Source organism: Hevea brasiliensis, chromosome 6, assembly GCF_030052815.1.
Source record: "Hevea brasiliensis isolate MT/VB/25A 57/8 chromosome 6, ASM3005281v1, whole genome shotgun sequence".
Classification (NCBI taxonomy): Eukaryota; Viridiplantae; Streptophyta; class Magnoliopsida; order Malpighiales; family Euphorbiaceae; genus Hevea; species Hevea brasiliensis.
In genome coordinates this window covers 98,363,926-98,388,495 of record NC_079498.1, presented here as the reverse complement: position 1 = coordinate 98,388,495, position 24,570 = coordinate 98,363,926, and the positions used below count along the sequence as shown (strand labels likewise).

The 24,570-nt window shown below is 30.7% G+C and overlaps 4 protein-coding genes across 6 annotated transcripts; 3 read left to right on the top strand and 1 right to left on the bottom strand.

The window, feature by feature from the left end:
- The first annotated feature begins 769 nt into the window (after positions 1 to 769).
- On the top strand, positions 770 to 3,483 carry LOC110655406 (wall-associated receptor kinase-like 9). Its single transcript, XM_058148029.1, has 3 exons — positions 770 to 1,610; positions 2,025 to 2,135; positions 2,279 to 3,483. Exons 1-3 carry the CDS (start codon positions 773 to 775, stop codon positions 3,481 to 3,483), a joined length of 2,154 nt encoding a protein of 717 aa, XP_058004012.1. The 5' UTR covers positions 770 to 772.
- A 3,378-nt stretch (positions 3,484 to 6,861) lies between these two features.
- LOC110655492 (wall-associated receptor kinase-like 22) lies at positions 6,862 to 12,028 on the top strand. The gene is made up of 3 exons (XM_021811836.2): positions 6,862 to 7,654; positions 7,766 to 7,876; positions 10,833 to 12,028. Exons 1-3 carry the CDS (start codon positions 6,868 to 6,870, stop codon positions 12,026 to 12,028), a joined length of 2,094 nt encoding a protein of 697 aa, XP_021667528.2. The 5' UTR covers positions 6,862 to 6,867.
- Positions 12,029 to 14,630: 2,602 nt separating this feature from the next.
- LOC110637822 (uncharacterized) lies at positions 14,631 to 16,891 on the bottom strand. Of its 3 annotated transcripts, none has more exons than XM_058148706.1 (2): positions 16,733 to 16,891; positions 14,631 to 15,180 (listed from the first exon to the last, which is right to left on the bottom strand). In XM_058148706.1, the coding sequence occupies exon 2, from the start codon at positions 15,148 to 15,150 to the stop codon at positions 14,869 to 14,871; it is 282 nt and encodes a 93-aa protein (XP_058004689.1). In that variant the 5' UTR covers positions 15,151 to 15,180; positions 16,733 to 16,891; the 3' UTR covers positions 14,631 to 14,868. The 3 variants fall into 3 exon arrangements, with proteins under 3 accessions (XP_058004689.1, XP_021644204.2, XP_021644901.2); XM_021788512.2 differs by having other exon boundaries at positions 14,631 to 15,198; positions 16,733 to 16,884; XM_021789209.2 differs by lacking the exon at positions 16,733 to 16,891 and adding an exon at positions 16,454 to 16,726.
- Positions 16,892 to 20,379: 3,488 nt separating this feature from the next.
- Positions 20,380 to 23,504, top strand: LOC110639355 (uncharacterized). Its single transcript, XM_058148705.1, has 7 exons — positions 20,380 to 20,537; positions 20,703 to 20,919; positions 21,137 to 21,376; positions 21,506 to 21,617; positions 21,732 to 21,906; positions 22,544 to 22,784; positions 23,072 to 23,504. Exons 2-7 carry the CDS (start codon positions 20,736 to 20,738, stop codon positions 23,359 to 23,361), a joined length of 1,242 nt encoding a protein of 413 aa, XP_058004688.1. The 5' UTR covers positions 20,380 to 20,537; positions 20,703 to 20,735; the 3' UTR covers positions 23,362 to 23,504.
- The last annotated feature ends 1,066 nt before the right edge of the window (positions 23,505 to 24,570 follow it).

The window sequence follows — 24,570 nt, the reverse complement described above, 5'->3', positions numbered from 1 at the left end:
TTTTTAAAAATGTTAAATTAGGACAGAAAATATTAATATTTTTAAATAATATGTATCTCGTCAGTAAAAATATCTTAAAAATCTATTATTGAATGTTATTAGGGATTTTATGTTAATTAAATTAAAAAATAAGATGTTTTGTGATTCAAATTATTTTAAAATAATTTATTCTCAAGTATCTTAAAAAAAATTTTTTTGAAGAAAAAAAATAATTTAACCAAACCTTAATCAAAAATCAAAAATTAAAATCTACTAAAATTTTAATTTATAACAAAATTAATTTAAAACGTTAGTTTATGAATAAATTTAAAAATTAATTTAAAAAAAAACATAAGATAAAGCGAGTTGGAAACTCAGCAAATAGAACAAAAAAAGTTATTAAAACAAGGTTTTGTTGAATGGCTGTGGCCCAATGGACTCTGTGGGGTTCAATTTTTTCCAAATAATTATATTAAATGTAATTAATTGAGAATTAATCTCTGGTGAATAGTAATTCAGCCAAACTGGCAAAGCATGGGTGCAAAGGACAAACGAGCAGGAAACAATTCTCCACTTTAAAACTTGGTGAAATGATTTAAATTTAATGGCTTTATTTAGCTTGCATAATACAAATGGAACAATCCTAAGCGCCGGCGACCCCAGAAGGCGACAAAATCAAAAGATTCCGTGTTTGTTTCCGGCTTCAACACCCAGATAGAACCTGTATAAATCTAAAGAGAGTTTGTTTAGCATTGCTGAACTGGAAGACAACTGATTAATCTAAAGAAGAAGAATGGTCTTGCAATTGGAGTCTCTACTCACCGTAGTCTCAGTGCTGCAAATAATGTTGGAATTAGCGACAGTACCTGCAACAATAGCTCTAACAGGGAGGGGGTGTGAAGCCAGATGTGGAGACATTGAAATCCAATACCCATTTGGTATCAGAGCTAATTGCTCCATGGACAAATGGTTTGTGATTGATTGCATTAAAACTGTCAACTCTAGTAGAGCTTTCATCAGCAGCATCAACTTGGAGTTGATAAATATCGACTATGCACACAGCCACTTACTAGTTAAGGGTCCCATATTCTCCTACAATTGTACTCCTCCTGACACCGGCAGCCAAGTTGTGAACTTAAGGCGTACATCATTCACCTTTTCTGGTTACAATAAATTCATCGTTGTGGGCTGCAACAAACATGTTTTGCTATCCTCTTCTGAGCCAAACACTGCAGGATGCCAAACAATCTGCAAAGAGAATCCTCAACGTCATGGGTGCCTTGGAGACGGATGCTGCCAAGCCTCAATCCCTTATTTTCAACAGTTATTTGAACCGAGTTTTCAAGATGTGGATGATGATCAATGCAGCGTAGCCTTCATAGTGGAAAAAAAAGAGTTCAAGGCTAACGTAACAGATCCCTATAAGATGCGAGAAATGGAATATGTTCCAGTTCTTCTGGATTGGAAAATCAATGCAATGGCCTTGGAATCGCTTGCAATTGATGAGAAATCCGCCTACTATGATCCTATTGTTAATTATGACAAATTCGATTTCCCATACCTGAACAGCACAGAGTTAATGTGTCGTGAAGGCTTCACAGGCAACCCTTATCTACCGATTGGATGCCAAGGTAAAATAATTATCTTTCATCTTCAATATAAAATTTTGAATTTTTAATTTTCTATGTTCAGAATAATATTTAATTCCTAGGTGACTAAATACATTCATTGAGAAAAACCTGAGTTTTAATCAATTCTCACTTGTATCATTAAAAAAAAAAAAATTCAGTGATGGATTGATAGATCCATCCAAATAATAAAAAGTTAGCAATAAGGTTTTCAACGAAGACTATACATGTTGCTAGTCTATAGGTAATTTGAAAATTGACTTCTAGCGATGGATAATGTTCCGTCGCTGAAAAGCTCTTTGTGTATCGACACACAATCCATCTCTGCTCAATGTTATTGGCGACAATATTTTTGTTCCATTGCTGAAAATCTTCTTTTTTATTATTGTTTTTCCTTTTCTGGCTCCAATTTTTCAGATGTCAATGAATGCGAGGATCCAATAGTGCTAAGTCGGTGTCATGGATTATGCAAAAATACATACGGCTCTTACAAATGCGTGCCCGCTCTATCTTGGATTATTATTCTAGGTAAGCTCAAAAGCAGATAGTTATTCAAACTTGTTAGAAATAACAGTTTTCAATTGTCCAGTTAAAATCTTTAACAGTTAGGTTATGTCACAAAAGCTAATATAAGGAAACATTCACATGCTATGGTAATTATGTTTAACCAGGTATTAGTATGGCCTTTGGAGCATTGGTTCTCCTAATTATTACGTGGTCAACATATAAATTTGTTAAGAAAAGAAATCAGATAAAGCGTGAAAGAAAATTCTTCAAGCAGAATGGTGGTTTGTTGTTGCGCCAACAACTATCTTCGAGTCGAGGCAATGTCGATAGGACCAGAATATTCAGTTGTAAGGAGTTGGACAAAGCGACTGATCACTTTAATGTGAACAGAATTCTTGGCCAAGGTGGCCAAGGCACTGTTTATAAAGGAATGTTGGTAGATGGAAGAACTGTTGCTATTAAAAAGTCCATGAAAATAGACGAAGCAAAAGTTGAAGAATTCATTAATGAATGTGTCATTTTGTCACAAATTAATCACAGAAATGTTGTGAAGCTACTTGGTTGTTGTTTGGAGACAGAGGTTCCTCTTCTTGTATATGAATTCATCCCTAATGGAACCCTTTATCAGTATCTCCATCATCAAAATGAGGAGTTCCAATTAACATGGGATATGCGCTTACGAATCGCAATAGAAGTTTCAGGGGCAATTTCCTACCTGCACTCGGAGGTATGTATGCCAATTTATCATCGAGATATTAAATCTACAAATATATTGTTGGATGAAAAGTACAGAGCAAAAGTATCAGATTTTGGAGCTTCAAGGTCCATTCATATTGATAAAAGTCATCTGACCACTCATGTAAAGGGAACTTTTGGATATGTAGATCCAGAATATTTCCAATCAAGCTTGCTTACTGAAAAGAGTGATGTTTATAGTTTTGGAGTAGTCCTTGTTGAGCTCCTGACTGGACAGAAACCAATTTCTTCAGAAAGAGTAGAAGAAGGCCTTGGATTAGCTACATTTTTCATTATTTCAATGGAAGACGACAAACTCTTTGATATAATTGATCCTCGAATTGTGAACCAATGTGATAGAGAAGAAGTTATTGCAGTTGCTAAAATTGCAAAACGATGCTTGAACTTGAATGGTAAGCTACGGCCAACTATGAAAGAAGTGTTGATAGAGTTGGAAGGGGTTCGATTATCTCAGAAAGACATGAGTATTCCACAAAATACTACTGATGAATTTGAGCCAAACTCTTCAGATGCTTCATCTACTTCGACAATTTCAATTTCTGACAGTTCTCAAGTTTCTATAACATTTTCAACCCTGAAACAGGTGAACGTGGAGTTAAATGTTTTAGATTAGATTGATATACTGTTCAATATTTTATATAATTAATAATTTTTTATACATTATCCAACTTCACTCATTCGATATTGCCCTTCATCATCGGTTTTTCTCCTTCATAGCTTGCATACCAGAGACATGTTCTTTTAATATTTAATCGATTCGCCTAATTTATTCTTAAACTCCAATTAATATTCTTTAATTTTAATGGATAATTTTCATTAATTTTTACTATATAAAAACATTGGTAATAAACTTGCCTTGCTATCAATGAATTTTAGCTCAGTATAATGGAATCATCTTTAAATTGTGACGTATTAAGTTCGACTTTTAATTAAAACCAATTATATTAAAAATATTAGCACTACCATTTGTAGAAATGGCCTTTGCCATTGCATTTAGAATATCAAAAAAACACATGTAAAGGGTTATCACAGTTATTAATCAATGTCTTCCAAATTAGATTGAAAAAACAAAAAAAAAAAAAAAAAAACATTATTTTGCATAAATAGTTGGAAAAAAAAAAATTCCCTCCACCCATGTGACCCGTGACCGAGTCAACTAGTTGACCTTTTTACCCAGCCAAGTCACTGCGTTTTGAACAAACTCAATTCTTAATTTATCTAATTGAACCAATCAAGTCGATCGGAATTTGACAAATATGGGCTCAACAATCTAGCTTGCATGGAGATGAAAGATTATTCAATAAAATCTCTTACTATATACGATTTACCAAGTGCTGGTTTTGTAACAAAAAATATAGATGGCTGGCTCTATCGTGTGGCGCCAATTAATCAACCTTTAGCCATTGCCCATAGGCACATTCACATTCACATCCATAACGGTCGCTTAATATTCAATAAAATTAATTCTAATTGAATGTGAAAGAATATTATTGAATTTCTTTTTAAATTAATATAGTTTGATGTAAATTCTAAAAGAGAAAACATTTTAGTATGTGTCATAATTCGATTCTATGGATTAAATCAGTATTAAAACTTAGGCGATTATAAGGCCTAAAAGCTCATAGTAAGCTATACTATTTTAAAAAGAGAGCCCAATTTAATCCTGAGATTCACTGTATACATAATACTACTAATATGATAGTGGAGTTTGAAAAATATAAAAAAATAAAGATAAAATACAATCAAATGAAACAAAATCCTAAGAGGGAAAATATAGGCTAAACTCTGAAACAAAAGTCTCTCTCCTATTACTTGAGAAAAATAATTAACAGAGTGTTTGGTTTACCTGTTGGGTGCAGCTGATAACTGATAGACACCCAAACAGGTGAATTATAGTATTTGACAAGCTTCAAAAAACAAAGCTAATAGCTGATGGGCAACTGATATGGTACTCATCAGCAGCAGTTCCTATCAGTTTCTATTTTTAGAGCTATTTCTCATCAACTAATAGCTGATTTAATTTTATTTTTTATTTTAATCATACTACCTTTTTTTATTTAATTTTATTTTTTATTTTAATCATACTACCTTTTTTTATTTAACTTGAAAATTAATATTATTAATATTTTTATATTTTTTATTTATAATTTTAATATTTTAATTAATGTATTTCAACTTTGTTAAAATATTTTTTTATTAACAACATAAAATATAAAATATTTATTTATATCTAAAAACTTAAAATTAATTATAAGTTTTTCTATTAACAATAATAATTACTTTATTATTTTATATATATTTTTAAAGTTATTTAATTATTTTAAAAAATAATTATTTTTTAATTTCAATAATAAAATAAATGATATAATATAATAGATTAATAATTACATATTTATTTAAATAATATAATATAATGTAATAAATTTATAATATTATATTTATTTAAATAATAAAATAAATTATATGATATATATTCTTATTAGTCATTTCACATATAACAGCAACAGCTAAATATAATTTTACCAAACACTTAACATAAAACAACTATAATTAGCTATCAGCTATCAACTAATAGTAATAACTGTCAGCTAACAATTATCAGCTGTATTCAACAGTTAAACTAAATATGTCCTAAATAAAAATAACATTTTAATCACTAATTTAAATATTAATATAATTGCAATTTTTGTAATTGTCTAGGTCTAATGCGGTACTATAATGAAATGTAGTATAATAAAATAATTTTATATATATATATATATATATATATATATATATATATATATATATATATATATGCACACACACTTGCATAGAGGTGCCCAACTCAACTGGGAGAATCTCAATGTAATACACATCATACAAGGAGCCCAGTTTATGATGTCCCACACCGCCTGGTGGGATAGGAAATCCCACATCGGTGGGATGGGACAAGGGGAAAGGGTTAATTAACCTTTAAATATTTGTTACATGAATTGGATATAATTAATTAAATTATATAACAATAAATCTTCCAAAGTTGGCTATATAGATCAGTTTTTGCCGTTCATTACTCAATTCGATATTAATATTTAAAGATTATAAATTTTTTAATATGACTTTTTTTTTCATGTTATTTTAGATCTCTCCTTTTTTATTATCATTTTTTAATCGCCAAGTTATCACATTTTTAAGTATAATCATTTTCAGGTCAATTAATTTAAATTGAATTATTATTTAACTCTTAAATTTAAAAGTAATATAAAATTTTGTATAAATTAAAATGAATTATGAGTAATTTTTAGAGAAATTACAAAAAAAACTTGGTACTTTTAATTTTTTTTTTTTGACAATTATACCTATACATTAAAAATTATTAACTAACCCTATACTTTTGAATGTTGTGCAATTCCACTTTACCGTTGAGATGACGTGGCAGCTAACGTGGTATTTTCGTTAGTGAAACGGCACAGTTGATAATAGGGTAGAATTACACAAAATTTAAAAGTATATGATTTAATTGATAATTTTGAAAATATAGGTATAATTTAAAAAATTTTGAAAGTAAAGATTTTTTTTGTAATTTCCCTAAAAATTAATAAAATAAGGTTTTATTGAATGCCTATGGACCTATGATTACATCTGTGAGGTTCAATTTTTTCCAAATAATTATATTAAAGGTAACTGAGAATCTATTGTGAATAGTAATTCGGCCGGACTGGCAAAGCGTAGGTGCAAAGAACAAATGAATAAGAAACATTCTCAACTTTAAAACTCAGTGAATTGATGTAATGGCTTTATTTAACTTTCCTAAGGGCCGGTGACCCCAGAAGGCGATAAAATCAAAAACTTTCGAGTTTTGTCACAGGTTTCATTTTTCAATGCCCGTAACCTGTATAAAACGAGGGTTTTGTTTAGCATTGCTGAAGCGGAAGACAACTAATTAATCTAAAGAAGAAGAAGAAGAAGAATGGTCTTTCAATTGGAGTCTCTACTCACTGTCTCAGTGCTGCAAATAATGTTGGAATTAGCGATATCAGCAGCTGCAACAACAACTCTAGCAGGCCGAGGCTGTGAAGCCAGATGTGGAGATATTGATATTCAATACCCATTTGGTATTCGAGCTGATTGTTCAATGGACAAATGGTTTGTGATTGATTGCATTAAAAGCGCAAACTCTAGTAGAGCTTTCATAAGCAGCATCAACTTGGAGTTGATAAATATCGACTATGCACGCAGCAGCTTACTAGTTAAGGGTCCCGTATTCTCCTACAATTGTACCCGTCCTAACACCGGCCGAGATGTGAATCTAAGACGGACATCTTTCACCTTTTCTGGTAGCAATAAATTCACCGTTGTGGGCTGCAACAACCGTGCTTCGCTATCCTCTTCTGATCCAGACGGTGAAGGATGCCAACCAACCTGCGAAGAGAATGTTAAACCTCAAGGTTGCTTTGGCAACAGATGCTGCCAAACCTCAATCCCTTATTTTCAACAGTTACTTGCACCGAGTTTTCAAGATGCAGATGATGATCAATGCAGGTTAGCCTTCATAGTGGAAAAAAAATGGTTCAAGGCTAATGTAAAAGAACCTTATAAGGTGCAAGAATTGGAATATGTTCCAGTTCTTCTGGATTGGAAAATCAATGCAGCAGCCTTGGGATCGCTTGTAATTGATGAGGAATCCACATACCATGGTCCCATGGTCTGCTATGACAAATTCGATTTCCCATACCACAACAACACAATCTTAATGTGTCGTAAGGGCTTCACCGGCAACCCTTATCTACCGGTTGGATGCGAAGGTAGAGTAAATATCATTCATCTTCAATATAAAGTTAATTTTGGATATCATTTTCTTTAAAATTTCTGTGTTCAGATACATATATTTTCCTTTTCTGATTACAATTTTTCAGATGTTAATGAATGCGAGGATTCAATGGTGCGAAGTCTGTGTAATGGATTATGCAAAAATACACACGGCTCTTATAAATGCGTGGCCAGAGGATATTGGACTATTATTCTAGGTAAGCTTTTTCTCTCCTTATGGTTTTTCTAAAGGAAAATGAAGAGCATGTTCAGTTAGGACAATGTAATTAAAATTTCATATGCATTTAATTAAAATTTTGACTTTTTTTAAAAATTGGTTAGTCAGAAAAAGTTAATAGAGAGATTAAATGGTTTATTATAGCAAAATATCATATATCGATCAGTTAGATTTTCAATCAGTCAAACCTACTTTTTAGAAATAGCAGTTTAATTAACTGTACAGTTAAAATCTTCAACAATTAGGTTGTGTCATAAAAGCTAATTATAAGAAACAATCTGTAACATCCTTATCCATATTGAAAATCATTCTTCCTTGCTTTCTGAGACCATGGAGTCTAGTCAAATCGAAGCATCTAAAATCATTAAACTGATAATCATCATCCATCTTACATCACCTGCAAAACTAGTGAGTTGGGAGGGGTGAGCTTCTGGGAAAAAGCTCAGTGAGTTGGCATTTACAATATACATCATGCAACAGAAAGAACTAGAGAACAAGAAACTAAATGAATAAGTTCAATAATAAAATTTTAGAATAAGTTGAATAAAGTAGATAATAAATTTCAACATGCATGCTATGCAAATTCTAAGATCTCTCTATCAATCTTAAATAAAATTCTTCCTAGTCTCTGATCATTCATCACCTATGTAAAAATATCAATAATTGGCTCTCGACATCCAAGAATATGCCAAGGTATCAAAATAGATATCAAAATCTTATCGATACTGTGTTAATCTCGTAGTGGTGGCTCCACCTCTCTATGGGCAACCCTTTCCTACTGTAATAATTAAACTACTGACATCCCTTTAGCGAGAGCAAATATGCTAAATACAATTCAATAACTCATAGTGATACTAAGGCATATCATAGTTGTCAAACCCATAGACCATCAAGTCACCATCTCCAATAACATAATTATGCTGAATAAAAATTCTTTGCTACCCAAAGTAGCTAAATAATCAATCAATCATCATGCTAATCCACAAATCTCATAATATTTCCCATAATTCTAAAATATTAAATCATATTTGCTAAATTCTATTGTTATCACTCCATAATGTGCTCTTAATCTCATTATCATTTCTATTCTCATAATCTCTTAACTCTCTTTCTAGACTTGCTAATATGCATGAAATAATATTTGAATAATAATGAACAATTATATAATAGAATCAAATTGAATCAAAATGAGAAATCATATTATTAGAATATAGCAAATGATATCAGAAACAAATCACAACTTTTGAAGGAACAAGAATCAATTAAGAAGTAAATTCATGCTATATATTGTAAAATATCACTCACCTGACTACAAGCACCAACTCACAAATATCACATCTTCATTCATATAAATTCATACTTTAAAGTTCCTCCTCGAAAATCAATAATCCAATAATGAAAATCAATCACATACTTCACTTTTCATATTAATAATTTAATGAAATTTCGACAACATTTCCTCTTAAAATTAAACTAAACTCCCTGTCATAAACTCAAATCCACAATTCAAAAATTATATCAACATATCTATATTCCTAACTTATATCTCTATATAAATATTTTTCCCAACACTTCCTACTCAAATCTCAATCAAAATATTTCATAATATATCCATAACACTAAAAATCCAACTAAACATATATAATTCTTCTAAAAAATATTCCACAATCATATAAAAATTCAAAAACTTCATATCCTATCTCAAAATAATTTTACTTCCATCAAAATCACTTATTCAATTTAACCCAACCATTAATATCCAATCTGGTAGCTTGTACATTCAAATTTATATATAATGATCCAACCGTCAGATAAATCCCAAATTTTAACACTATATTCAAGACATCCATATACAACATTAGTAAAAATTTTAGCATCAAATTATCCCTATATCATGAGATATCAACATATTTATCCAACCCTTCAAATTCTGAATTTTTCAGAAATCATTCTTAATCAGATAACTCATACAAAATAATTATTTTAAATTCACCAAATTTTAACAAAATATTCTCAACATTCCAAAGATCATCTGTATCAAATTTCATAATTTTCTAAGCATCCTAGCTATTTAGTTTCCTCAAAATTCAGTAACCAAAATTCAGAATTCTAATTCCAAATAGCCTATGTTCAACCATTTATTTCTCCAAATCCAACCGTTGAAAAATTACCAAATTTTAACTATAACTTCTACATATATGGATTTTCAACATATCCAAAAATCAACAGTAAAAGATGAGCCAAACTTACCTAAATGGAAGACAAATCTGCTGCCCTTGCTCAACCCCTGTTCTGCTATTATTCATCATCTTCCTTCCTTTTCTCTTTCTCTAATTTCTGATATTGTAGACCAAATTTCTTCTTTTCCCCTTGCTAGCATCCTCCCTCACCAAAAAAACTCTAAAGAATTTAGCCATCCTTCCTCCTTTCCTCTCTTCTTCTTCTTTTCCCTTTCTTTCTTTCTTTTTCTTTCTCCCCCTTTCTTCCTCATTCCCAATTCTGCTATCCTCTTCTTTTCTTTTATTTATTTATAGAAACTACTGGAGAAACCAGCTCACGTGGATGTGCAACCACTGTCCACCTTTTTTAACCAAATTTCATTTTGGTCCCCCAACTTTCCAAAAATCCTCTTTTTCACACCAAAACTTCTAATACTTTTCTTTCAAGTTCAAGTTCAAATTAAATTTTTCTCCCAAAACTTTATAAATTTTATTTTCATTCAAATAATAACCATATGTAATATTTTTTCAAAAATTAGGGTGTTATACAATTACATATTACCTAGCTTGGCTGAGTGCAATGACCGAAGGTATAAATTACTTACTTGACAGAGTTAGGATCGAATCCCTACTTTTCCATTCCTCTACTAAAAAAACGCATTCATGCATGTTATGATAATTATGTTTACCATAGCAAAATACTCTTGTGTTAAGCAGGTATTAGTGTGGGATTTGGAGCATTGATTCTCCTAATTAGTACGTGGTGGTTATATAAACTTATTAAGAAAAGAAAACAGATAAAGCGTAAAAGAAAATTCTTCAAGCAGAATGGTGGTTTGTTGTTGCGCCAACAACTCTCTTCAAGTCAAGGCAATGTTGACAGGTCCAAAATATTCAGTTGTAAGGAGTTGGACAAGGCGACTGATCACTTTAATGTTAACAGAATTCTTGGTCAAGGTGGCCAAGGCACTGTCTATAAAGGAATGCTAGTTGATGGAAGAATTGTTGCAATTAAAAAGTCTATGAAAGTAGACAAAGCAAAAGTTGAAGAATTCATTAATGAGTGTGTCATTTTATCACAAATTAATCATAGAAATGTTGTAAAGCTACTTGGGTGTTGCTTGGAGACAGAGGTTCCTCTTCTTGTGTATGAATTTATCCCTAATGGAACCCTTTATCAGTATCTCCATCATCAAAATGAGGAGTTTCAATTAACATGGGATATGCGCTTGCGAATTGCTATCCAAGTTTCAGGGGCAATTTCCTACCTGCACTCAGAGGTACGTATGCCAATTTATCATCGAGATATTAAGTCGACAAATATACTGTTGGATGAAAAATATACAGCAAAAGTATCAGATTTTGGAGCTTCAAGGTCCATCCAAATTGATAAAAGTCATCTAACCACCCATGTAAAGGGAACTTTTGGATATGTAGATCCAGAGTACTTTCAATCAAGCTTGCTTACTGAAAAGAGTGATGTTTATAGCTTTGGAGTAGTTCTCGTTGAGCTCTTGACTGGACAAAAACCAATTTCTTCAAAAAGAGTAGAAGAAGGAATTGGATTAGCTGCACGTTTCATTCTTTCAATGGAAGATGACAAGCTCTTTGATATACTTGATCCACGAATTGTGGACAATTGTGATATGGAAGAAGTTGTTGTAGTTGCCAACCTTGCAAAAAGATGCTTGAACTTGAACGGCAAATTACGACCCACTATGAAAGAAGTGTTGATAGAGTTGGAAGGGATTCAATTATCTCAGAAAGACACAAGTATTCGACAAAGTACTACTAATGAAATTGATCTTAACACTTCGGATGCTTCATCTACTTCGACAATCTCAAGTTTTGGCAGTCCTCAAGTTTCCATAAACATTTTCAACCCAGTCTTTGAACCGATGAATGAGAGTTAAATGTTTTAGGTTAGATTCATATATTGTTCATCCCTGTATAAAATTTTTTTATGCAATTAATACTCATTTACATATTAATATTAATATATTATTTTTTAAGAGAGCAATATATAAAATATATCATCTTTTATTTCTAACATATGTCATAACTTTCAAAATATAATTGAATCGCATGATGCATATTATATATACTTTCTCCATCCACATGGATTCTACAACCCAATTTCACTCCCTTGATATTGCCCTCCCTTCATTGCTAGTAGGGTGAGTACTATTCAGTTTGAATCGAATAAACTAAACTGAATCACCCTAATATGGTAATTTGGCTTGGTTTTTAAAATAATTTGGTTCGGTTCGATTTTAGATTTTAAGAATTTTGGTTATTTTGGTTTGATTCAGTTTTGGAAAAAAAAAATCAATTGAACTGAATCAAATCAAATTGCTTTACTGATTTTTAAAATGTTTTACTTCTATAGGGAATTTATATATTATATATATTTTTAATATATAAATTATTTAATTTCATTGATTAATGGTTATTAAGTTCAAATCAAAGTTAAAATCAGACCAAATAACTTGAAAATCAAGTTTAATTAAAAAACAATTCAAACCTAAAAACCAATCGATTCAAACTAAATCAAACCAAATTAGGATGATTTGGTTCATTTTTATGCATTTTGATTCGGTTTAATTTTAAAATATGTGTTTAGTTAATTAGGTTTTTGACAATTTGATTCGATTTGAGCCAAATGCTCAACCTTAATCACCGTTCTTTCTACTATGTAGCTTGTATTTAAGAAACATGTTCTATTAATATTCTAATTAATTTGTCTAATTTATTCTTAAACTATCTAAAAATATTGATAATAAACTCACACTCCTGTTTGGAGAAATGGATTTTGCCATTGCGTTTAGAGCTTCGAAAAAATTAAAAAATGATCATCTTTTTTTTTCCATATAAAGGATTATCATTGTCATTAATCAACGATTAACACATATCAGATTAAAAAAAATGCATTGTTTTGTATAAATAGTAAAAAAATATATATAGTGAAAACCTCCTCCATCCATGTAACCCGTGACCGAGTAAAATAAGTGAGTGGTTACTTCGTCGATGGGAAATTCTTGTCTAGATTCGGTTCACTATGAATTCAAAATACAAATACATGACACTAATATATTTAATAGGTGGGTCCCACCATACATCTTGTGTCTTGAGTTCATGATAGATTGAATTTAAGCAATAAAAATCCCTCTAGTCGAGTCAATGAGTTTTAAAAAAATTCAATTCTCAATTTTTTCAATTAGACCAATCAGGTTGGTTCAAATTTAACAACTATAACTATAAGTTCAACAATCTAACTTAGCTCAGAGATAAAAGATTATTCAATAATATCTCTTACCATATGTGGGATTTACTAAGTGCTGGTTTTGTAACAAAAAATAGAGTTGGCTGGCTCTATCATGTTGCACCAATCAACCATTAGCCATTGCCCACAAGCACATACACATTCATAATATTTACTTAATTTTGAGCAAAATTAATTCTTATTGAATGTGAAAGAAATTATTAAATTGTATTTTAAATTAATATATTTTGATTTAATCCTGAAACATAAAACATTATAGCATGTGTCATGATCCAATTTCATGAGCTAGACTGGGAATAAGATTTAGGCTAGCATAAGAATCAAAAGCTCGTAACAAGTCATAATGCTTCCAAAATTCATAACCAAGCCTAACACAAGGCCTAAACATTCATAATATAAAAATAATAAAACATAATATGGAGATTCCAACTTAACCCAACATAATGCAATAACGAGGGGAGCCTAACCCTAAGATTTACTATACATAATACATATAATAAACCTGGCCGGAGAGCAACCTACAATCGACACCTAACTGTGCATATATATATATATATATATATACACGGAAGCCCAACCCAGACCCTAGTAAATGTACAAATATGTAGGGAAGCCCAACTCCACCTTGCCGTATATATTTACTGGCACACGCACACATTCACACACGTGCACAAACAATCTAGGATGGAGAGCACAACTGCCATCCAAATGGCCTAAGATATGTAGGCACTTTACGCCAACTAATTATACAGCAAAGCTGGCATGATCCAAATATAATAACTAGATATAGAAGCTAACGTCAAGAGCAATCATCATCATCAGAATCATGTTAGTCTGATGCCAAGAGTTGACAGAATCACGCCGAGAAGTTCTACCTCTTGTTCTTTCTCTCCCTCCTAACGTTCCTACGGTCACCATCGACTAGCTTCGTTGTTGCTTGCCTTCCTGTGATCACTGGTCGTCGCCTAAGAGAGTGAAGAGCCTCATCAGTCATAGGCTCACCAGAGAAAGAACGAAAGAGAGAGAGAGGGAGAGAGTTACAAGAAACAAAAAATGAGGAGGATTGCTGAATGTGTTTTTTTTTTTTTTTAATTTTTTAAGGATATTAATATAATATTATAAAATAATAAAATTTAAAATAATAATAATAACACTAAAATAATAATAATAATAATAATTCAAATAAATATTTAAACTAAGAACTTAACTAATTATTATTAAACTAATAATAATAATTAGAACTTTATAAATTTATTTAATTTTAAACAAGTGATGGTGTTACAGCATGTCCTGGTAATAGGGGGAAATACCAACTACAAAATGATTTTCACATTAATAATGATTCAATGTAATCAAACTATATCAAGACAAATTCTATCATGAATACAGTAACCAATAACGAGTACAAGCATCCCCTCCAAGTGAGAAAGGAACAAGAAAACACAAGTAATTGCTTTGGTTGTCTATGTGCTAGAAAAATTTCATTTTTCCTTTCACTGATGCCTTTGCCACTTCTATGCGGCACAATGCTTGCTGTTTTCCCGTCAATCCAGAACATGATCCAGTGGCGCCTAAAGTAATAGCAAAGTAAAGATAAATTGTGCACAGGAAAGCCAAAAGAACCAAAGCTGTTAAGAGGAAACGATGCCTCTCAAAGAGTGTTGACCAACTACCCAAATCATCCCGCAGGAATTGCTTCCGGAAAGACAGAGACCTCAGATGAGGAGATGATATAATGTTATCCAGAACCATAGCCTTTTAAACTAAACCTCCTTGGCCAACCTGAAATATCATGCAAATCTGTGTTGATGTTGATAAGCACAAATACAATTGAAACATCATATTATGAAATTAAGGGAAATCAATGTTGGGGTTGTTATTTCACAAAATGCAAGGCAAGTTTTATCTCTGAATCAAGCAGTATTTAATTTTCAAAAACACTAATAGCTAGCTTTGAAAACCAGGGGAACAAAGATAGAATTTATGGCAGACACCTTATATAAAGCATCATCAAGAAAATGTAAACGAAATCATATCCCTTGAAGACTTGTGCAAACTAAATTTTGCAATCTACAGATTACAGAGGCATAAAAAATCACTGGCTTCAACATTCTAATAATTAAGAGATACCACTGAAGAAATTGGTGATATATTATCTTTTAAGCATCTAGAAAGGGGTGATAAAAGATCATCTTTAGATGTTTACTTCAGTGATTAATTCTGACAATAAAAACAAATGAAGTTACTAGGAGAATCAGCACTTCTCGAGCTATCCTTGCTAAGTGTTCAGCTAAAACAAGGGGTTTAAACAGGTACAATTTAGACAACCTTCAGCAAGGCAAATCAATCAACAATAGCACCGCATGTCTGGCTCATGGTAAAGTTTAAGACAATCATAAGTGATTTTTTATCATTCATCAATGACTTCTAAAAGAGGAGACGACAGACATGTGCAGACATAGCAAACCCTTCAAGCAGGCCATGTATCGAATGATGATACTTAACTAACTTTGATTCTCAAGTAGTCACCAACGAAAAGTAGCAAATGAGGGAATTGAAAAACACAAACTGTTCAAAATATAATATACTTCATAATGATGTATATTTCAGATATTTATCATCAGCCCACATATTGTTTAAGAAACTCCAATATCTATACAAACCAAACAGCATGAACAGATGAACAGAGAATATGAGCACCTTTAGTGTTAACTGGAGGCGCATAATTTGAGCCGTGTGTGTGTATAGTTCTTATTGCTCAAGCAGTAGAACGGAAATAAACAATATTTAGGCAATTTAACAAGACAAAAATCACATTTATGGATCAATTTTAAAACCAAATAATTTCACTTTTTCCTCTTTGTAAGGATGTTATCATTCTGTAGTCTGTAAAATTAAACCACATTATCTACGCCCTGAACCCTCTTCACAGAATCTATCCACCAGGCTCATATATAAAAGATTCACCAATCTGCAATTTGGTTGCTTAAATAATGCCATGTAGCTAAGTAAACCCCACGTTCATATTAACCAAAAAAAAAACTAAGAATTTAACCTTTCAGTTACAACCTTGCCCGTTTCCAGATTTTAGAACTCTCGAGTGAAGATCATAAATTGGTTTCATTCCACTCAAAAGTCTACGAGAAACCACATTGCAAGAAACAACCAACCACTGTTAATTCAGCCCCAGATAACCAAAAATCACGTTCAACAAAACCCATTATTCACACATCCATATCAAGACCCAAAAACAATTTTAAAAAAAGGGGGAAAAAGCCAGAAAATCAGAGTGAATTTGCTCAGATCTGAAGAAAGGAAACAGAGAGAGACTTACAGTGTAAAAAAGGATCAAAGTTTGTTGAGATGTGAACTGAAATTTTCAACGTAACTGCGTTTTCTCCGTATGTCTCGGCTATGGAAAAGGCATGGCGGGGCAGACCATCCACGCGATAAAAGTATCTTAAGAAAGCGAAATGCAGATGAAGATTAGAGAGAGAATTTGATGGGAAAATTATTATTTAATACCTGAATTTTATTAAAATTAATTATTTAGCCTATATACTTTTAATCTCTTAAATTATTTAATCTTTTGTTAACTTTTTTATTACTTAGAGATATCAATATTAGTTAAATTATTATTTAATTATTTATTTTAATAAAATTAATTAATTAATTTTATATTTTAAAAAATATATTAATTAATTTATATAATTTTATTCTGTTAACTCTTTAATCACTCTGATTTTTTTATATTCAAATTATTTTAATCTCCTCTCTTTATTTCTTCATTTTCATGTTTTTTCCTACACTCACATTCTTCCCTCTCTTATTTTATTTATGTTTTTTCTAATATTTGCTGTTAACCTAGATAAATCGCCTACTTTTGATGATATTCTTTGGCCAAATGAAGAGAGAATGACAAAATTTCATAATTAGTAGATAACTCTGAGAGAAATTCATCCAATAATATTAGCCATTTTTTATATATCTGTGCAAAAAATGTTATGATACAAGCTATTTGCATAAAAAAAAATAATCAATTCTCCTAAATATCTAAATATTTAACATGATAATATAAAAAAATTATTTTTTAATAAATAAAATACAAAAATAATACTTATAAAATTAAATAAAAATACTTAAACAATTTTTAAAAAATAAATAAAAATTCATATTTTATCTCAACATAGCAAAATTTCCTTTTTCACATAACAAAATATTTTTCAAAATATTAATTTTTTAAAATTATATAAATTAATTAATTAATTTTATTAAAATAAAAATATTAAATAGTAATATTTTTAAAATATAAAAATTAATTAATTAATTTTATTAAAATAAAATAATTAAATAATAATTTATTATCATCGACTATTAAAAATTTGGTACAGAGATTAAAAAATTAAATATTATATTTTTTAAATTTTATTGATTAAATAATTAATTTTATTAAAATATGTAAATTAAATAATAATTTTTTTATAAAGGGTAAAAAATTAAAATTGCGTGAGGGTGGGTGTTGCTAAATTTCACATGAGATTGGATGCCGGATTTGACATTGGACGTTAATTGACTCTTGGAAGCGTCGAGAGCCGTCAAACGTCAACATTTGAGATGAGATTCAGAGTAGATCTCCTTAAACAGGATCCTGCCCGGAGTCATAAACGAGCAACGACCCTCCCAAAATGAACAGCAAACAAGAAGACGAAACAATAATGCCAAAAGCCAAAAACCATCGGCAGCGCCACGAATCCTACGCCTTTTTTCTCTTCAGACTTCAAACTTTTAATTAAGAATTGATAATAGAAATATTTTCTGTATTATTAAATATATAATTTAAAATCTTTAAATTTTTTTAATTATTGCAATAATAGTGGCTTAAATTTTAGGAGGATTAGCACCAAATTTGAGATCAGATTCAGAGTAGCTCTCAATTTTAATTATTGAAATAATTAATTTTTTTTAATTATTGCAATAGTAATCGCCATAATTATTGCAATAATAGTCCCGATAATTTTAAAAAATCGTCTAACGTCAATGTTTAAGGTCAGATGCAGAGTTGCTCAACTCGACATTTATAATTTTTTTTTTATCTTTAATAAATTAAAGAGCCAATATCATCAATTATACAATATAATAATTTAAAAAATTATAAAATATTATAAAAAATTAAAATTTAGCTCACCCTAAAAATTAATTTAAAAAGGAAAAATGTTTGATCAAGTCTTATATATAATTCAAACACATTATTTCAAATCAATATGAGACGGCACACTCTCTTGCATCTAGACAAGAACATCTGAAATATAAAATTTATAAATAAACACATCTGTGAATAGCAAAATATTAGAACAAGATAGTTTCTGATACTCTATAGAGAAAATCGATTGAGCCTAATTTCATCTCAAAAATTAACTCAAATGGTGAAAATTTACTTAAATCTTATAGCTCAAATACTACATCCTAAATTAATATTGTGTAATAAAAAAAATACATACGAGTCATAAATCTAAAAAATATAAATTTTTATTTAAAATAAAATAATATATAAATAATTTATTTAAAATTAATTTAATTTGGTATAAAATAATAGTAGAAAATAAATTGTATTGAATTTACATAAGAATAATCCGAAATTGAAAGCCGTGATTGAGCCCACTTCAAACAATAGGGCCATGCTTGGGCTTAGTCTCTATAAATGTCCATCACTTAATTCAACGGTTGTAGTTCATACGGCCCATTTGAAATCGGGAAATGGACTTGGTTCAGTCCACATTATTATTATTATTATTATTATTATTATTATTATTATTATTATTATTATTATTATTTTAAGGAAAAATATTTTATTAGCTTAAATATTTAGATACTACAAGCATGCAGAAAAGGTGAGGCCAAGACAACTTATGAAACGAGTGCTTTCATACTTGTCAACACACAATTAATAATTAAATATATTTTAAATATTTGATTTAATTATTTATTTTTAATTTTTGATATAAAATATATTTTTAATTTATAAATTAATTTAAAAATAAGTAGTTAATTTTTTTGATAAAATTATTTAAAATTAACTTTAAATGATTGTATTATTTAATTAAAAAGTGCTCAAAATGAATTTAATTTGTTAAAATAATAAAAAAATAATAAATAATTGAATGTTTGTGTTTGTTAAAATAGAATAGTATTTATATTTTTAAAAATTATTAGAATAATATTTTATTTTATTTTATTTTATTAGGTCAAAAAATGAGTTTAAAATAAATATATGAGTATAATTTTTTATTTATTTTAAATATTTTTTTAAATTATAAATTAAATTAAATATTAATTTCTTTATGAATTTTTACTTATAAGTTGATATTGATTTGACTGACTTGCTAAACTAAATACCTTTTTATTAGGCTTATATTAGTTAAATCTATTTTTAAATATAAAATTATAAATAAATTAATATTTATTAACTTACAAATTAAAAAAAATAAAATAAGTTAAAAATTATAAATAAGATCTTATTACTTAAGATTTATGGATTTATTATTACTTAAGATTTATGGATTTATTTTACCATTACTTTTTAATTAAGTATATCTTAATTATTTTTAAAAATACCAACATTAACCTTATTTTAATAATTGCAATACTTAATTATATAGTTTTTTCATTATTTTGATAAATTAAATCATTTTTTAAGAATTTTTTAATTAAATATTTAAATTATTTAAAATTATTTTTAAATAATTAAAAGTTAAAAGTAGTTAAAATTTCTAGTTAATAAATGTTTATTTTAATTGTTGAAGCGAACTAATAATTGTTTGATTTCAGTAATTAATTTAATTATTTTATTTAAAATTAATAATTAATAATTAATAATTATTGTTTTTATTTAATTATTTTGAATCGAGTTAGCTAATTATAAAAGAGAAAAGCCACGTCAGCCATTTTTTTGTTTAGATGGCCCACCTAGGGGATCAACGGCAGGCATTTACGAATTAGAAGGAAAAGCATACTACAGCATCGCAGAGGAGAGTACAAAAAAAGCAGAAGTCTTCCTTGACCAAGAGAGAATGCAAAATTCCTCTTCTTGATTGTTGTTGATCCCAACATCTAGCTCCTTTTATTTTCTCTGATTCTCGTAGGTATGCGCAATCTAATTTCTTCTTTTTGTATCCAATTCTTTTGATTTCCTAGAATTTCTCTTCAACAACCACGTTCGTGGGTTTTCTGATGAACGTTATGAATTCAATTTAGGGTTTTGATTTTAATTACATAATCTTTTGATGATGATCATCTGTTGTGTTTAGATTTGAAATTCGGTTGATTGCTTGTCGAAGAAGATGTGGGCGGCTTCTTGCCTTGCGTCTTGCTGTGCAGCCTGCGCTTGTGATGCGTGCCGCACGGTGGTTTCAGGGATAAGCAGGCGATCGGCTAGGATTGCATACTGTGGTCTCTTTGCTCTGTCTCTGATTGTTTCATGGATTCTCCGTGAGGTCGCTGCTCCTCTCATGGAGAAGCTACCCTGTAAGTCTTTTCCCCCAATTTGTGGATCATTAGAAATTGTGTGAGATGGTGATGATTGTTGTAAGTTTTCTTCAAGTTTACTACTATAATTTTGATGACAATCCTGAAAACATATGATTGATCACAATGAGTTTAAGTCAAATTAGTCAATGAGCTGCTGCATACATGTTTATATTGTTTTAACTGATTATTTTAATTTCATTGAATGTCAATGCAGGGATCAATCACTTTCATAAGACACCCGATAGGGAATGGTTTGAAACTGATGCAGTGCTGCGTGTTAGCTTGGGAAATTTTCTGTTCTTCACTATTCTAGCTGTTCTGATGGTTGGTGTTAAAAATCAGAAGGATCCTCGTGACAGTTTGCACCATGGTGGATGGATGATGAAGGTTATTTGTTGGTGCATTTTGGTAATCTTTATGTTTTTCCTTCCGAATGAGATCGTCAGCTTTTATGGTAATCAGTGTTGTCCATTATTTATTCCTTCTGCATTGAAAATTAGATTTTGATTATCCTATCCATGTCTTCTCTGCGTGTCAGTTCAAATTTTTAGATTTGAGCTAACTGTAAATTTTGTATATGCAGAATCAATATCCAAATTTGGCTCAGGATTGTTTCTTCTTGTTCAAGTTGTACTTTTGTTGGATTTTGTTCATGGATGGAATGACAAATGGGTTGGATATGATGAACAATTCTGGTTAGTTTAACTTAACCTTAAATATGCTGTGGCAACCTTTTGTATTGCTAATGCATTTTTCTCTTTCTTCAGTGAGATATTTGCCATGCTTATTTTGCAATTTTACTTTTGCAGGTATATTGCTCTGTTTGTTGTCTCACTTGTCTGTTATTTGGCAACATTTGTCTTCTCGGGATTTCTTTTCCATTGGTTCTCACCATCTGGACAGGACTGTGGGTTAAACATCTTCTTTATTGTTATGACCTTGATTTTAGTGTTTCTTTTTGCTATTGTCGCCCTCCACCCTGCTGTAAGTTTATACTTTCGTATTCCAGTATATTTAATAAATATGATCGTTAATCATTTTGTATACCTCTTAAACATTTCCATGAAAGAAGAAACTGCATTGTAGGATACACTCAATGCCACCATGGAATTGTATCTATATGTTGTTTTGTGATTTGTTGTTATTAGTGTATGTTTAGTGTCAACGAGGTTGATGCAAATCAGAGCTGTTCTGTTGGAGAATAGGAAAATTTTCAGAAAATATCAAACACTTTCTGCTTTCATGGAAACAATTGCCAAGGATTACAATTGGTTATGCATCAACATTTCCATCGTTAACCTGTGATTATATGTGTCAGAAAGATTATCTCATGCATATATCCTTATTTGCATATTTGGCAAATTTGAATTTATTGTTGTTAATAGCACTAATTTTTTCATTGAATTTATTGTTGTTTACATAGAGAACTTAAGTGCACCACTGTACCCTTTGCTCATTCTTGTTATGAGGAATGCTATGATTTCTAAGTTTGTGCTTTTTTTTTCCCTTTCTGTTTGTACCCAAAACAAAGTGCTTAGCTGTGCCTTTTTTCAATTCTTGGTATGAGAATTTGTCATTTGTCATTTGTAATCTCATGGACCATCTTTTTGGTGGAAAACAGGTAAGTGGTAGCATTTTGCCAGCATCAGTTATATCCTTTTACTGCATGTACCTGTGCTACAGTGGACTTGCCAGTGAACCAAGGGAATATGAATGCAATGGTCTTCACAAACATTCAAAAGCTGTTTCCACTGGTACCCTCACCATCGGCCTTTTTACAACTGTTCTATCAGTTGTCTATTCTGCTGTACGTGCTGGGTCCTCCACAACTCTTCTCTCCCCACCAAGCTCACCCCGTGCAGGTAACATTCTGGGAAAAAACGTGTAAATTTTCATCAACTTTCTAAATATACAGTTCTTTTGGGTGATTTACTAAGAAAATTTATTTAGAAATTTGATTGGACAAAGTATTTGTAGCTTGAAATTTTTTGTACATTGTCTGCAGTTTGTGCTAAAATGAGGAAACTGAACAATAGCAGTTTGCTGTTGTTTTTTCCCCTAGCTGATGAGATTAGACTTTTTGTGCCATGAGAATGGATGACAGTTTCTATTGAGATCTAAAAAATTAATTTCCTGCTTGGAGTTGCAGGGAAACCTTTACTGCCATTGGAGAACAAGGCAGAAGTAGAGCATGATGAGAAAGAGAAAGCTAAGCCAGTCACATATTCTTATGCCTTCTTCCATATCATCTTCTCTCTTGCTAGTATGTATTCGGCTATGCTTTTGACTGGGTGGTCAACCTCAGTTGGGGAGAGTGGAAAGCTAGTTGATGTGGGGTGGCCATCTGTATGGGTCCGGATTGTTACAGGGTGGGCAACTGCAGCTCTCTACCTTTGGTCTCTGGTTGCTCCCATCATGTTCCCAGAAAGGGAGTTCTAAATGTCCTCTGGGTGATATAAGATATTAGTGGGTTTCATGGTACTGTGTATATGTGATGTAATGACAACTTTTAGACATGCTTGTCAAATGGAGTCTCTATAAATACTGTCAATAACATTATAAAACACGTCTTGTTGCATTCATGAATCATCCTCCATTCTATCATCAATCAAAGTCCAAACTCAAAACATACTTTGCTTCTAAACTGCAGAGACAAGCCCTTGCTTGGCTCATTCTACTTTTTTTAATGAGATTTTTTTTTTTTGGGTCGAAATTTTGAATGAGAATTCAGCCACCATAATTGCTATAGCTGTCGCCTCTATAGATGGCCTGCTTCTTGTCATCGTGCGGTTGTCGGGTCCATCGACAGAGTTTCTTCTCTTTGGCTGGTCTACATTCTGCAGAACAAAATCATAGTTGGGCTGATATCTAGCCAAGCTCGTCTTTTCACCTATATCATCCATAAATCTATGGATCTTATCATTCGGTTCTTTACTCTTTATCTCCAGCAACGAAAGATTACACTTCACTCTTCACCTGATCCCAACTAGGACATAGTGATTTTTCAGTCCTTTGTCTCATCATTTTTCTAGTTTCTGAAGCTTCAACCTACATTTCGGCAGTAATAAAATGGTTGACAACTTATATGGTTCGATCTCAAACGGCCGACTCGCTACCATTCTCCCTAACTCCTCTGTATTGTAACTACAAGCTCCAAGCAATGCTCCCTATGCACCAGCAGTTGGTTCTACTGCCATTTTTTTTTTTGGATGAATTATATGCTTGTTCCAGGCAACCAGCACGGAAGGTACATCAACCATGCATGAGTAATGATCTCCATCAGGTTTAATTGCATATTCAGAAGTGTCATTGAATTAGAAATCACAAGGCCTTCATCAGCTGGCTGAGAATGGCTACAGCCAGACAAATATAAATGTAACAGCATTAGGTTTAATTCTCACGTCTAACATTTTGTTGAAAAGCATTGATATAACTCCCCATAAAATATATATATATATATATATATATATATATATATATATATATATATATATATATACTTGACCTAATAACTCAAGTTTTTGGATAGCCCATGAATCTAATCATATTTAATGGTTTAACCATAATATTCGTTTAATCGGTTTAACTACCCACTCAATAAAAAAAAAAGAATTTTGATTAAAGAAAAGCAATCTTGGTAGGATTGTC

Bases quoted from the DNA above. Each gene is read 5' to 3' on its own strand.
- LOC110655406 (XM_058148029.1), top strand. From the start codon at position 773: ATGGTCTTGCAATTGGAGTCTCTACTCACCGTAGTCTCAGTGCTGCAA. The intron at 1,611-2,024 runs GTAAAATAATTA...CCAATTTTTCAG, and splicing joins TCTACCGATTGGATGCCAAG to ATGTCAATGAATGCGAGGAT. The intron at 2,136-2,278 runs GTAAGCTCAAAA...ATGTTTAACCAG, and splicing joins ATCTTGGATTATTATTCTAG to GTATTAGTATGGCCTTTGGA.
- LOC110655492 (XM_021811836.2), top strand. From the start codon at position 6,868: ATGTTGGAATTAGCGATATCAGCAGCTGCAACAACAACTCTAGCAGGC. The intron at 7,655-7,765 runs GTAGAGTAAATA...ACAATTTTTCAG, and splicing joins TCTACCGGTTGGATGCGAAG to ATGTTAATGAATGCGAGGAT. The intron at 7,877-10,832 runs GTAAGCTTTTTC...TGTGTTAAGCAG, and splicing joins ATATTGGACTATTATTCTAG to GTATTAGTGTGGGATTTGGA.
- LOC110637822 (XM_058148706.1), bottom strand. From the start codon at position 15,150: ATGGTTCTGGATAACATTATATCATCTCCTCATCTGAGGTCTCTGTCT.
- LOC110639355 (XM_058148705.1), top strand. From the start codon at position 20,736: ATGTGGGCGGCTTCTTGCCTTGCGTCTTGCTGTGCAGCCTGCGCTTGT. The intron at 21,618-21,731 runs GTTAGTTTAACT...TTACTTTTGCAG, and splicing joins GGATATGATGAACAATTCTG to GTATATTGCTCTGTTTGTTG. The intron at 22,785-23,071 runs GTAACATTCTGG...TTGGAGTTGCAG, and splicing joins ACCAAGCTCACCCCGTGCAG to GGAAACCTTTACTGCCATTG.